Genomic DNA, 11303 nt, shown 5'->3' on the forward strand with positions numbered 1-11303 from the left:
AAAATATTTAAAAAAACTTACCGTATCTTAATTTAACATTATACAACTTGATTTCAACATCACAACAAATACAAAAATATAAATAGTAGTTTGCGCTCATCTTACATTGTAAAAAACTGAAGTGCATTGTGGATGTTTTTTGTCACGTGGATTCAGAAGCGGCAAGGGCCAAGTCGTTTCTCCCAAAATGTCTGAATAATGGATGCCGATTTCAACTGTCCCCGCAGCTGCTGTTTGCCGGAAAATCCCATAATAAAGAAGTAAGAACTAGTGTCTTGCAGTACACCAATGCTTTTAACGTTGTGCAACTTACATATTTTTCACTAATTGCTTGTTTAAAATTACGTAGTTGTCAAAAACTAAGCATCATGTTTTTTGGCGACAATTATTACAGTTTTTAATCGCTAGTTGCCGTGGAAACAATAACATACTGTTATTGTTCTGCAATTTGTTTTTTTGCAACTTGCAAGCCACACAACGTTGCTTGAAAGGTATGCAGTACAACCACGTAGTGGGAGTAAAGAGTTAGCATGGTACAATAATAAAAGTCATTCTGGTCATAAAAGACAAAAGTGGACATGCGGCATTTTGTGTCGTGTCAATGGGACATCCAAGGTTCATACCAACAAAAATGAAACCCTCGAAATAACAGTAGTACCACACAACTATCAGATTTTGCACAGACACCGTCAGCCTTTCGTGTACACTTGTTATTCCTGACAGTTTTTATTTAACCCGAAACGATACATTTATGTAGGCTCGGGTTCGAACTCCGGCCGGGTTTGGGTATTAGTTTCAATAAAACGGACTTGATTCGGACCTCACCCCACACTCGACATTGTTTTTATTTACCTGTACTTTCTGGCCTATTATGGACTTAAAAAAAACGGACTCTGACCGGGTTTCGGGCTCGTATTTTCGGGCTCCCGCCCATTTTCAGTTCGACTTACAACTCTGTTAAGGCTGTATCGTAGTGCAATCTAGTATATGAATTCCGGTGCATTAAAAACAACTGGTGATAACCTGATGTTCACAACCCGCTAAAATTAGACACATGTGTGTGGGCACGTAACGCATCAAGTGGCTTATACTAATTGGTGGCGCGTATCTCGATGACCGGATGACAAACAAGTTGTAGAAAGTTGGCAAACTCTACAAATTGCGGTGAAAGTACCTAAAGTACATGGATTGCGCAATCTGCAGGTAAGACTTGTTTTCCATTGTTGTGATAGCCTACTTGTCCCAGTATGTCAATCATCCTTAACGGGCGTTTTTGTGACAGGTCGTGTCATTACAGCAAGTACAATGATCGGTTTTCTCACGTAGCCTACGAACTGGGCGGATTTAAAATGGACTGTCCAGTAATAAGAATAGAAAATGATCGGCACCTACCAAAGATCGCTCTTGCTTTTTACCCACCACTATGGGTTTGCTAAATAGAGAGACAAGGAGTTTCCGACAAAATAAATGGTAAGTGCATGTTTCCTTTCGTTTTTTTAGGCAAAGTTTTTTGCCACATCAGCCCACGCACCGACACTACGTCGATTTATTTAAAGGAGGAATGACTCAGGGGTTTTAATTTCCGTAGTCGGATGGTCAAAAAGATGTTCACAGGAAATCACGTACCGCGTTAATACGTTTTTCGAATAAAGTTGCACAACTATTACAATGACTAACTAACACAACTCGATTTTTTGCAATTCATGGCTCAATCCCAAACCGCAAAAAATACTGTCAAGGATTACTATTAACAAAAAAACGAATCCTAATGATCAGACAGAAAACCAACAGATCTGCTTAAATCTTTTCAAAAAGTAAATTTTGGCGATTAAACTTGGATACATGCTACATTACGTCCTCTTTTTGGAGTGCATCCTCCTTTTTAACAAAAACAAGTTGTCCTCCGAGGACAAGAAAAAATGCCCAAATGTCCTCCTTTTTAAGGAATTTCTGATTTATCAAATACATATGTGACAATTATGCCTTTGAAAGCAGCCAAATATACATCTTCAGCTTAATTTTTAAAGAATACAGGTTTTCCATTTTGAAAATACAAGCTTATTTTAGTGTTGTGATGATAAACGTTAAGCTTTATCCAAAAACTATTGTATACCGTCTAACTTCTGAAGCTTTTATTTTTGGGAGGCCTTAAAGTATTGTTTTCATGTTGTTTCAACAATGTGTCCTCCTTTCTGGGGATGGAAATATGGTAGGCCTATTCTACGTTAGTGTTTGTATTTAAATCATTTTCGCAACTTGTAATGATCTTTGACTTAGCTAAATGCGTGTAAAAAAGCAACATGATCCAAAACATTAAGTTGTATTTAAATATCTGTCATTATGTTTTCTTTGCTGTCTGTCTAGCATTGATGTATTGCATTTCCCAAATAAGGTTTGGTCGCCAAAAATGGATTGTCAATCTCAAGTAAACGACTTTTAAGCCGTTTAGAAATGAGTCCGCAAATATTCCGTTTAATTGCTTTGTAATTACAATTAAAATGCTCGCCTCAAGTGCACGTCTAATTCCAATCATTGAATTGACATGTTAATTAGATTAATATTAAGCTATTATGTAAGAGGAATATTTTGACATATTCGGAAATACTTTTGACAGAAAACACTTTGTAAGTTTTGTAATTTCACCCACACACACTTAAACATGTCTATAGTAAGTGGCAGTAAAAATCCCCTTCATTACTATGGCATGTCGCCACTTAACTTTTAAATACCAGAAAATTCTGCCAGTATCTGTGCAATGTAGTGACAGTACAGAAAATGCAAATATTATACGCCCCATTTGTATAGCGTTTGTTATAGTGGCCCTGGTTGTTTTTGCAACTTTGAGGTAGTCATCTTGTCCTCCGTTGCACTTTATTGGTTTATTGTTGTCTGGCATTTAATGGTGTCTTATAATTACAAAATTTTGCCGTTTTGTCTGAAGGCTGGCAAGACACTTACAACAACGTCTGTCATATACGCAAGTACCTATAGTTCTTAACAAAAGTAAATTTAGTCGATTACCAAAGAAAAATGTGTTGTTGATCCTTGCATGCTGTTAAGCAATTTCACTTATGAAGCGCACGATGCCGTGTATAACGGGTTTCCAAAAGATCTCACATCAATTGAGGCACTCAAATCTTGCGTTTCATTTCACCACATAACTTTTTAATTACGGAATCGAATATTATTAACGGTTTCATGTTTTTCGTATATTGCGTTTGCTGTGGGCTGTGGGAACCTGTATTTAACTGCGCGCGCAAATAATGAGATATAAATATTGCCTTCAAAACCGCTTACGTCTCGCGTGCACATCAAATTTTAAAGACTTAACCTTACGAAATTGAAACCGCAGAGGTATTCGAATTCCTTTTACCAAATATAGTTGACCAATGCAAAAGCTTAAATGTCTGTTGCACGCAAACAACCTTTGTTTTCGTGTTGAAAACGCGTAACGCTGCGTACCACTCGTGGAAATGTGACGTACCGTTTGCTTGGAAACGTGCCGCAATCAGCAAATTTTTACGTCACGAATAAAGAATTTATGTAGCTTCTGACGTCACAAACCTACCAGCTTGGTCGCGATCCAGCTGAATAGTGCATTTAAACTTACAGGCATTTGTAGTGTTCGAATATTGGTCTTACTAGTTACTACCAATGAAAATGAACTTGTGCAATAGGTCCAACACAATGTTGTCGTGCGAAAGGTAAAACGGCCCGCCTTCTATTTAGTTTCCTGCTTGAAGTACGTGAACACGTTGCAATGCTTCACATCGTAGGTTGCGACGATTTCTAATGACGCTCATTAGTTTCTAAAGGACACGCAAATATTTATAGACGATAAACATGTCTATTAATTCGCCCTACTTGTCTGAGTTGCTTCATTTACTGCTAGAGTGTCGCGTCACATTAAGGTTAGTATTGAACCCAGTTGTATGTTCAATACTTTGCTGTTAATTTAATATTTTACGTCTTATTTAACGGATCGCTGAGATGCGTTGTCAGTTACATGCCAACTTTACAGTGGGTTGTTCGAAAGCTCTCCATAGTTATGTATAGAGATCTGGCTGCAGAAAGTCTTTAAGTGGGGAAGTTGATTCGATATTTTTCGTAGAATGTATTTAGTTTTCTAACTGTTAAACGCATAGAAATGACACTCAACTACAAATACCACCGTATACGTTGAATTCGATCTAGCTACCTAAAAAGGATTGGTGCATTGCTTGTCCTGTAATTATATTTAAATGCTAAAATGTTTTCAAATACCTTTAGGGTAAATTGGCAGGGACACGCTAAGCCGAATTGCTATCAATATAATCCTATGTTTAGTGCCGATAATATCTTTACGACGCAGAAAGACGCAGTCATTCATTATGCAGACGTTGAGACGGTTAGACCCGAAATGATTCATTCCCATAAAAAGTAACCCTATGAAAGAGAAAGTATATTGAAAGGAAATGCGGCTGCTAAACAGAAACAAATATTCTTTGTTCCCAAAGGTTAGCGAACCGGGCACGCCAATCAGTTGTATAAATATTTAGTGACACAGGCGCGGCTTGGTGATGAAATGTTATTCTTGTGTCAGACACTAATACTTTCTCCCCCCATGTTAGGGAGTAACCAAACGTTGTAACTCGTTTTCGACTATTTCTGTACTTGTGCCGAAAGCAAAAAAAAATCTAAAGAATGTCAAAAATTTCGGCAGCATTGCCCAGTGAAACAAAAGTGACATAATACGTTGTGTTAAAATGCCAGGAATGTTTCCTTTGTGTATTGTAGCCGTTTTTGCTTGATTTGCCGTATGATACTTGCAGCCACGACCTTAAGCGGAATTAATCCGATTCCAAGTACATTTAACTGAGATAAAGCGCAATTCAGTCAAAATTTTAACCTTTTTAAATCATCTGAGCAAAACCAGTATTAGTGTACCAACATTTGCTGGAATGTGGATTTGCAGACGTATTTAACATTGCGGAATTGTTATGCTTTTGGTGCGAAAAAATGACACAGGAATTTCAATTTTCTGGTATCGAAGACCACTGTGGTAGAAAATTGATTTGTGTTTCCACGATATGTCATGGAGTGTGTTTGGTTTTGTGTGTAAGCGTGTTTCCCAAAATACTCTTAATAATCCTATGTTACTGCTACAAAGATTAAATACCCTCTTCCGATTTACATTGTTTATTGCAATTTCGAATTAAGCTAACACAGATAACATGTAAGTTCGAACGTTTGGTTACCAATGCACGTGAAATACCTAAACTACATGAGTTTAAATCCTGTCCGGTCTTGGGCAGCATCCAAATTTAATTTTGCCACAATCGCATTGTATTGCTGATATGTTTGTTTGCTAATAGTGCAAATCACAATTCACCTTTTGTCAAATACAATCCTCTTATCAAGTGATGATTATTTAACCACTATGACGTAGGAGATTGTCACGTCACATTGCCTAAAGATCAAATTTACATTGTTTTCGTTGCACATGGATTAGCAATGCGATCGGGGAGTTTTTGCGCCACTCACAAAAATCATAATCAGAATTATAGCTATATAAAGTGTCAAAAACTTGATTGTTATCTAAGTTTGGTCAGGTCAGTTTCCTATAGGCTGCTTAGGTGGAATTTACCAGAGCTGAAATTTGTACCGTGTTTTTGACCTGTTTCAGCCACATACATAACATATACGTGTAATTTTTTTCCAAGTATTAGTGCCTTTAAACAATGATTATCTCAAATAGAAAAATCTCCTCGGGTTTAATTTGGCGCTTTCGTTCAATAATAAGTTTCTGATTAGCGATAAGAAAACGAGCCGCGCAAAAAGTTGAAAGCGATTCAAAGATAGTACCTAATTTCAGCCCTAAGTAGAACCACAAACCTTTTCTCGACAACTAATTCGAGAGAGCTTTGGCCGTGAACGCATACACTTATAATTATCTTATATTTGCAAGTACCGGATTTAGCCGTGGCCTGTGTTTTATCTTAATTGCAGCCCGGGTTATTTTTGGAAACGCGCGGCGACGTTAAAGTCTCTTTTCTGTAAGGTGTGTTTGCACGTTAACCGCTAAATCTGTTGTTATCACATTTTACGTGCAACATCCACCCGACATTACAGGTAGAGATGTATTCTGATTTTATTTAAATCTTGTCGTAGCATGCCTTACGTTACACGGTATTGAAATTATGGTCATAAATTATTCTATACCGCACGTTTGTGGAGTATGTCTTTCCATTTCACATGTGACGGTTGTACGAGCTTTAAAAACTTTGCTTGTAATAGTTTGGGACATTATCGAGAAATGATTGGAGAAATAAATACCATCACTGTCATATGTTGCCCTTCTGACTTTATATTGGTAGCATTCTTCATAATGCTTGAGTATTTGCATGAAAAGTAATTTGGAATGCGATTATTTTGTTCGTGCACCAATGACCGAATGTGCGAACGACCAAATATGTCGCCGATAAAAAACACTTTGCATTTGTTGGCAAAATTTCCTTGGTTACTTAATATCTTAATTTGGATTGTTCAGTTATAGAAGCAGACCAATTTGCGAACGTACGGTACAAATTTCACGATTAAACCGCATTCTGTGGCTGAAAACTGCACGATAATGTAAATAATGACAAAAATAAAAATGTCGTTGTCTCATCTGCAACGCGTCACCAAGAATTCGCGGCATAAAAACTTCACGGTGCTATTTCCAGTGCGCGGTCTCACACGTGCCGCGATTTTTAGCACTACGCCATGAAACTGTTACGTCACAGTATGCTTTCTTCTTGAGCGCGAGCGGCATAAATACGAGGCGTGTGGGATGGTTGGATCACTCTCGACAGGGCTTGGTCTTAATTTGGACCTTGTATTTACCGATAAGAAGGTGCAGCGTTATGTTTGTGGTACCAGCTGGTGCAAAAGGCCTAGCGTGGGCTCGTCCGGGGCCGTCCACGACGCCGCCTGGTCCTGAAAGGTGTTTGTGTGGGTGTGGGCCACCGTTTGAAGGGTATATATGTCGTGATTGGGTCACTGATGCAGTCCAAACGAGATCTATAGATCTACAGCTGTTCTGTTAATTGTTTAAATTTTGGTGTTATTTTGCAAACCGTTTCAGCTATGTACTAATTTTTTTGTGTTTCTCTAGATTATAAGGCTTAGTTTCTAAATTTTGAACTTATCAAAAAACTTATTTCAAACCAAGAGAATGAACACTATCACGGTAAGTTAACTAAACTGTTTGCATTTTGTGACTGTAACAGTTTTTATTTTGTGACTTAACTTATGCTTTCAATTTATCTGCTTGTCTTGTTCAACTTATCACTTTAAATACTTCCATTCTTTCATTACGGTAACATCATTTTTCAAAAAGTTTTTTGTTTTTCAGATATTCGCAAGTGCCACTTTGTTGGTCGCATGTTATGTCAGTCTTGCCGAAAGCGCGTGTTATTTATCCAACACTTGTTTCGATGTTGAAACCAATAAAACATACAAAGCTGGTGAAAACTGGGTAACCCCACAATGTACCAGATGCGACTGCACAGAACAGAAACAAAACGTGGTAAGTAGCCTAACACCCAGTTTTTTTGTGTTTTTATTGTATTAAGCAGAAAAATCAATCAAAAATTGTGCATATTGAATCAAGGATATTTTGCCTTTAATGAACATTATGTGCCTATAAATTTGGTCAAAAACCAACTTGAATATATTTTCATCACTTAACAATAGAAGTCAAATTAGGGAATCATTTTTTAAATATTCTTTTGCAGAAACTTTGTCTCGAATTGCTACCTCGCATTAAATCAGTGAAAAAATCAAAGATCACCGCTCAATTTGAAACGGATTCGGAAAATGACAATGGACTGTTTCATGAAACCTTCATTTCTCAAGAGGCAGCAGTCAACTTTAAATGCCCTCCCGTCAGTTTTGATTTCTATGCTGACACCATGCCTTCATTCCGATTCGTCAATTACGTTACCATGGCGACGACAATGGGTTGTTGCACGTAAGTAAAAACAAATCCTAGTGTTACCTTTATGAAATATAAAATACAAAATATGCTTATTTTTGCCGAAACCTATTCTCAAAACCACGCGCACAGATTAGACTATCTTCGCTTTGCGTTGCCATTGCGCGATAAATTGGCAATTCTTTTTTCTCATTTGGTTTTAAACGAAGCGCAAATCAGCAGTTGCTTGCTGAAGTTCCCACTTAGCGCAAGCTTTGTTTGGGCAGCATGTGTGTAAAGCCTAATCAGCACTTTTTGTACCTGACTTGTATTTAACTGATAAGGCTTGGCTTGTCATTTTGCCGCACAACTAGCCTCGTATTATGAAACCGATAAACACATACCTTTTTTGTTTATCAAAGTGACCAGGTAATCTTTCCTTGACATTACTTGGTTTGTTGAACCCGATTTACTAGGTACTAAATGGTACATAACATGTACAGTCCAGCTGTATACGTCACGATAACAAGTTTTTACATCGCAGTGTATTTGCCAATGCTTGTTTCTGCAAGTACTTACAAAACCTTCATCTACTTTACAGGGTTGGTCGTCCGGTCAGCATACCTTCTTTTTGTCAAGCTGTGCTTAACAGGCAAACATGCCAGTACAAGGTTTACATGAAAAACACGAAAATTCCTTGCCAAGGACCGATGTCTTTTGTTGGAAAATAATTCTTCTTTTTTTGCTTTTTACTTTACACAGAGATTGATTTGTTTTATTTTCGTCCGTACCATAATGTTTTATTGTTTTTGTTTTTGTTATTATCTTTAAACTGTGTGTTTTTGTTGTTAATTTCCTTACGTTGCTACCGTTTTTCCTGTGCCCATTTGCGCCCAGATAATGAAATAAAAACCAAAATCGAGGATCAAATTTGTTTTGCTTCGGGGTACAAGCAATTCGTACCTGTTAAAATATGTCAAATTTTGCTTGCAAAACGCTCTTGCAACACAGCACTATACATTTACCAGTTTTTTTCAGCATTCACACCAAAAAAGCGTTGCAAGCATGTCTATGACATCACACGTCTTTAATTTCCATAGGAAATCGGTAATAGTGAGTTTTTCGTGACATAAAATAAATAAAGTAAAAGCGCGGTGTTATGAGTAAATTTCCTGAATGCGGTTACTGCAAATAAACAATTAACGGTATAGTCACCGCACATTGAACAGACGTGAAGTCGAAACGTGTCTTTGCTTATCTCGTGCGCTAGAAATTATGCAAAGCTGAATGTATACGTCAGGCAAAAGTGTATACAAACAAAAACAAGTAAAATTAGTCCGCGATGGCGTGCCAAATTCATTCTTTTTTGCATCACTTGCATTCATAATGGCCACAGTATAATGAAGCATAAAATCATAAATTGTCAAAAAATACAATGAACAAAAAACAACAAAACAGTTTTTACTATTTTAAGTGCCCAAATGCAAGTAAAACAGTTAGTGCTATGGCGATTAATGTAGCCAAGGTTATAGATGGTTTGAAATATCCGCAGCTGTTGCCTCCGCTGTCGCAAGAACTGCAGCACAACAGTAACTCATCCCCATGTTTTTTGTGGTTCAAACTTTCACACGTGCTGATTGTGTTGTTGCAATATTTGATCAAAGTGCGACCGTTCCCCGAATGCACTGTGACTGAAAGGCAAAAAAAGTAAATTACCATTTAAAAATTGGTCAAACATAATAGTTTAGTAGAGTATTTCTTACATTTATAGTGCTACTTCCTAATATTAGGCCAGTAAAAATAGTTTGGCGATTACTGGTTTACACTGAAAAAAACTACTTTTTAAGTCTATTTTTCTTAACCTTCTTTGCGCTGGGCATTCACTTTTGTTATTTGTTGTTGTATTAACCTGAACTGATAGTATAACATCGGCTTGCTTCTGAATGTGGACAGTGCTCCTTATGAATTTGAAGCTCCTTTTTCGCGCAGTAACCAAGATTTCGCGAATAGCAGTAATAACAATTCTTATACCCCACCGCTTGCTGTATTAGTAGTGCTGTAAACATAACATTGTTTTTATTGATTATTAGCGGATGTGGGGTCATAAACATATTTGCGGGGCTTTTGGTCACACTTAAGTTATATTAAGGGTTTTTTAGGTAGGATTTTGAACTTGATACAATAGTTATGTGCATTGCTTGTTGCACAAATTTGTTTCATATGTCACTAAGATCATTTGTGCATAACAGGGGAAAAATATATCAGTAGCTTTCCAGTTGTGCATTTTTTTGTCTCAAATACTTATCTCAAAATATTAACATCCCAAAGTTCTGAATTTGTGGCTTATTTTATTTCATGCGTTTTTGGTTATTTTCTGTCCTTTTTTTAAATAGTTGGGTGATGAATGGTTGTTTTTCTGACCTGCTAAAACGTCATATTTACCATCAAAAGGCACATTCCTTAACGGTTAAAATGGGTCACATATGCACACAATGCACCGGCCGCTATATTAAGAAAATATTATTAATTCACACTAAAAGACAAAAGCGGTAGATACCGTAAAGGATTGACGTCACTATGTAAAACCACCGGTATTTATTTTCCACCACAGGTCGATTATCGTCGTGCAAACCCGATTTACCCGAACAAAGTTAGGAGAAAGTCACTTTAAAATATGCGTACGACTTTAATCTTGACTTACCGAAGAAGCAGATTAAATGCTTTGTTTCCATGAAGTTTAGGCTTCGCAAAAACCCGTTGAAAAGTCCAGCAAAACTATTCACTTGAAATATTGTTTTGCAGATAAATCCAGATTTAAACAGAAACCTGACAAAACGCCGAAATGTTAACTTCAAACTTCACGAATCAACATTGCGAAATTAACATCTTCAGTTCTGTCTTGACAAAGTATAGCTTCTAGCTATAAGCTTGACTCTAACTTGAAGAGGTAAGACTGGTCGTTACGTTTCATAGCTTCAGGCTACTTGGCTATTTGCGCGATAAATTGCATATGAAGGGAAGACGTATGTTAACACACTTGCAGTTGCAATCAAGTGTACCAAGTATGTTATAACTTGTAGAAATGTGTGTTAACATAGGCCTTTCTATTTGTAAGGGATTGATCGTAGAGATTATGGTTTATGTTGCGTTTCCAAGTTCGTTGAGGTCATTTATTCTTGAAAAATTTTGGTGTGCAAAACATTTACAAATTATGCATTTTAAACTACAATTGGCAGATTATTTTGTAAGTCAATTGTGAACGGCAACTGTGTAAAAACCCTCAACTGAAACAAATATTTTTTTACTTTAGTTTCTTTAGCCCCTCGTGCACCAATATTACAGTTACAACTATCTTGCTATTGCGCTA

The 11303-nt window shown here is 37.0% G+C and overlaps 2 protein-coding genes across 3 annotated transcripts; one reads left to right on the forward strand and one right to left on the reverse strand.

The window, feature by feature from the left end:
• The first annotated feature begins 148 nt into the window (after window positions 1-148).
• Window positions 149-8866, forward strand: LOC145204090 (uncharacterized). 2 transcript variants are annotated; one of them, XM_080076515.1, is made up of 7 exons: window positions 149-260; window positions 1051-1203; window positions 1283-1470; window positions 7136-7210; window positions 7376-7549; window positions 7758-7993; window positions 8538-8866. In XM_080076515.1, exons 4-7 carry the CDS (start codon window positions 7196-7198, stop codon window positions 8665-8667), a joined length of 555 nt encoding a protein of 184 aa, XP_079932641.1. In that variant the 5' UTR covers window positions 149-260; window positions 1051-1203; window positions 1283-1470; window positions 7136-7195; the 3' UTR covers window positions 8668-8866. The 2 variants fall into 2 exon arrangements, with proteins under 2 accessions (XP_079932641.1, XP_079932640.1); XM_080076514.1 differs by having other exon boundaries at window positions 149-1203.
• A 125-nt stretch (window positions 8867-8991) lies between these two features.
• LOC145204091 (uncharacterized) lies at window positions 8992-10863 on the reverse strand. The gene is made up of 3 exons (XM_080076516.1): window positions 10638-10863; window positions 9846-9992; window positions 8992-9627 (listed from the first exon to the last, which is right to left on the reverse strand). Exons 1-3 carry the CDS (start codon window positions 10666-10668, stop codon window positions 9401-9403), a joined length of 405 nt encoding a protein of 134 aa, XP_079932642.1. The 5' UTR covers window positions 10669-10863; the 3' UTR covers window positions 8992-9400.
• Between the last annotated feature and the right edge of the window lie 440 nt (window positions 10864-11303).

Source organism: Phallusia mammillata, chromosome 8, assembly GCF_965637545.1.
Source record: "Phallusia mammillata chromosome 8, kaPhaMamm4.hap1.1, whole genome shotgun sequence".
NCBI classification, from domain to species: Eukaryota; Metazoa; Chordata; class Ascidiacea; order Phlebobranchia; family Ascidiidae; genus Phallusia; species Phallusia mammillata.

Bases quoted from the DNA above. Each gene is read 5' to 3' on its own strand.
- LOC145204090 (XM_080076514.1), top strand. The intron at 7,550-7,757 runs GTAAGTAGCCTA...ATTCTTTTGCAG, and splicing joins CAGAACAGAAACAAAACGTG to AAACTTTGTCTCGAATTGCT. The intron at 7,994-8,537 runs GTAAGTAAAAAC...TCTACTTTACAG, and splicing joins ACGACAATGGGTTGTTGCAC to GGTTGGTCGTCCGGTCAGCA.
- LOC145204091 (XM_080076516.1), bottom strand. From the start codon at position 10,668: ATGGAAACAAAGCATTTAATCTGCTTCTTCG. The intron at 9,993-10,637 runs GTAAGTCAAGAT...TTATGTTTACAG, and splicing joins GCATTTAATCTGCTTCTTCG to CACTACTAATACAGCAAGCG. The intron at 9,628-9,845 runs GTTAATACAACA...TTTGCCTTTCAG, and splicing joins ATGTTATACTATCAGTTCAG to TCACAGTGCATTCGGGGAAC.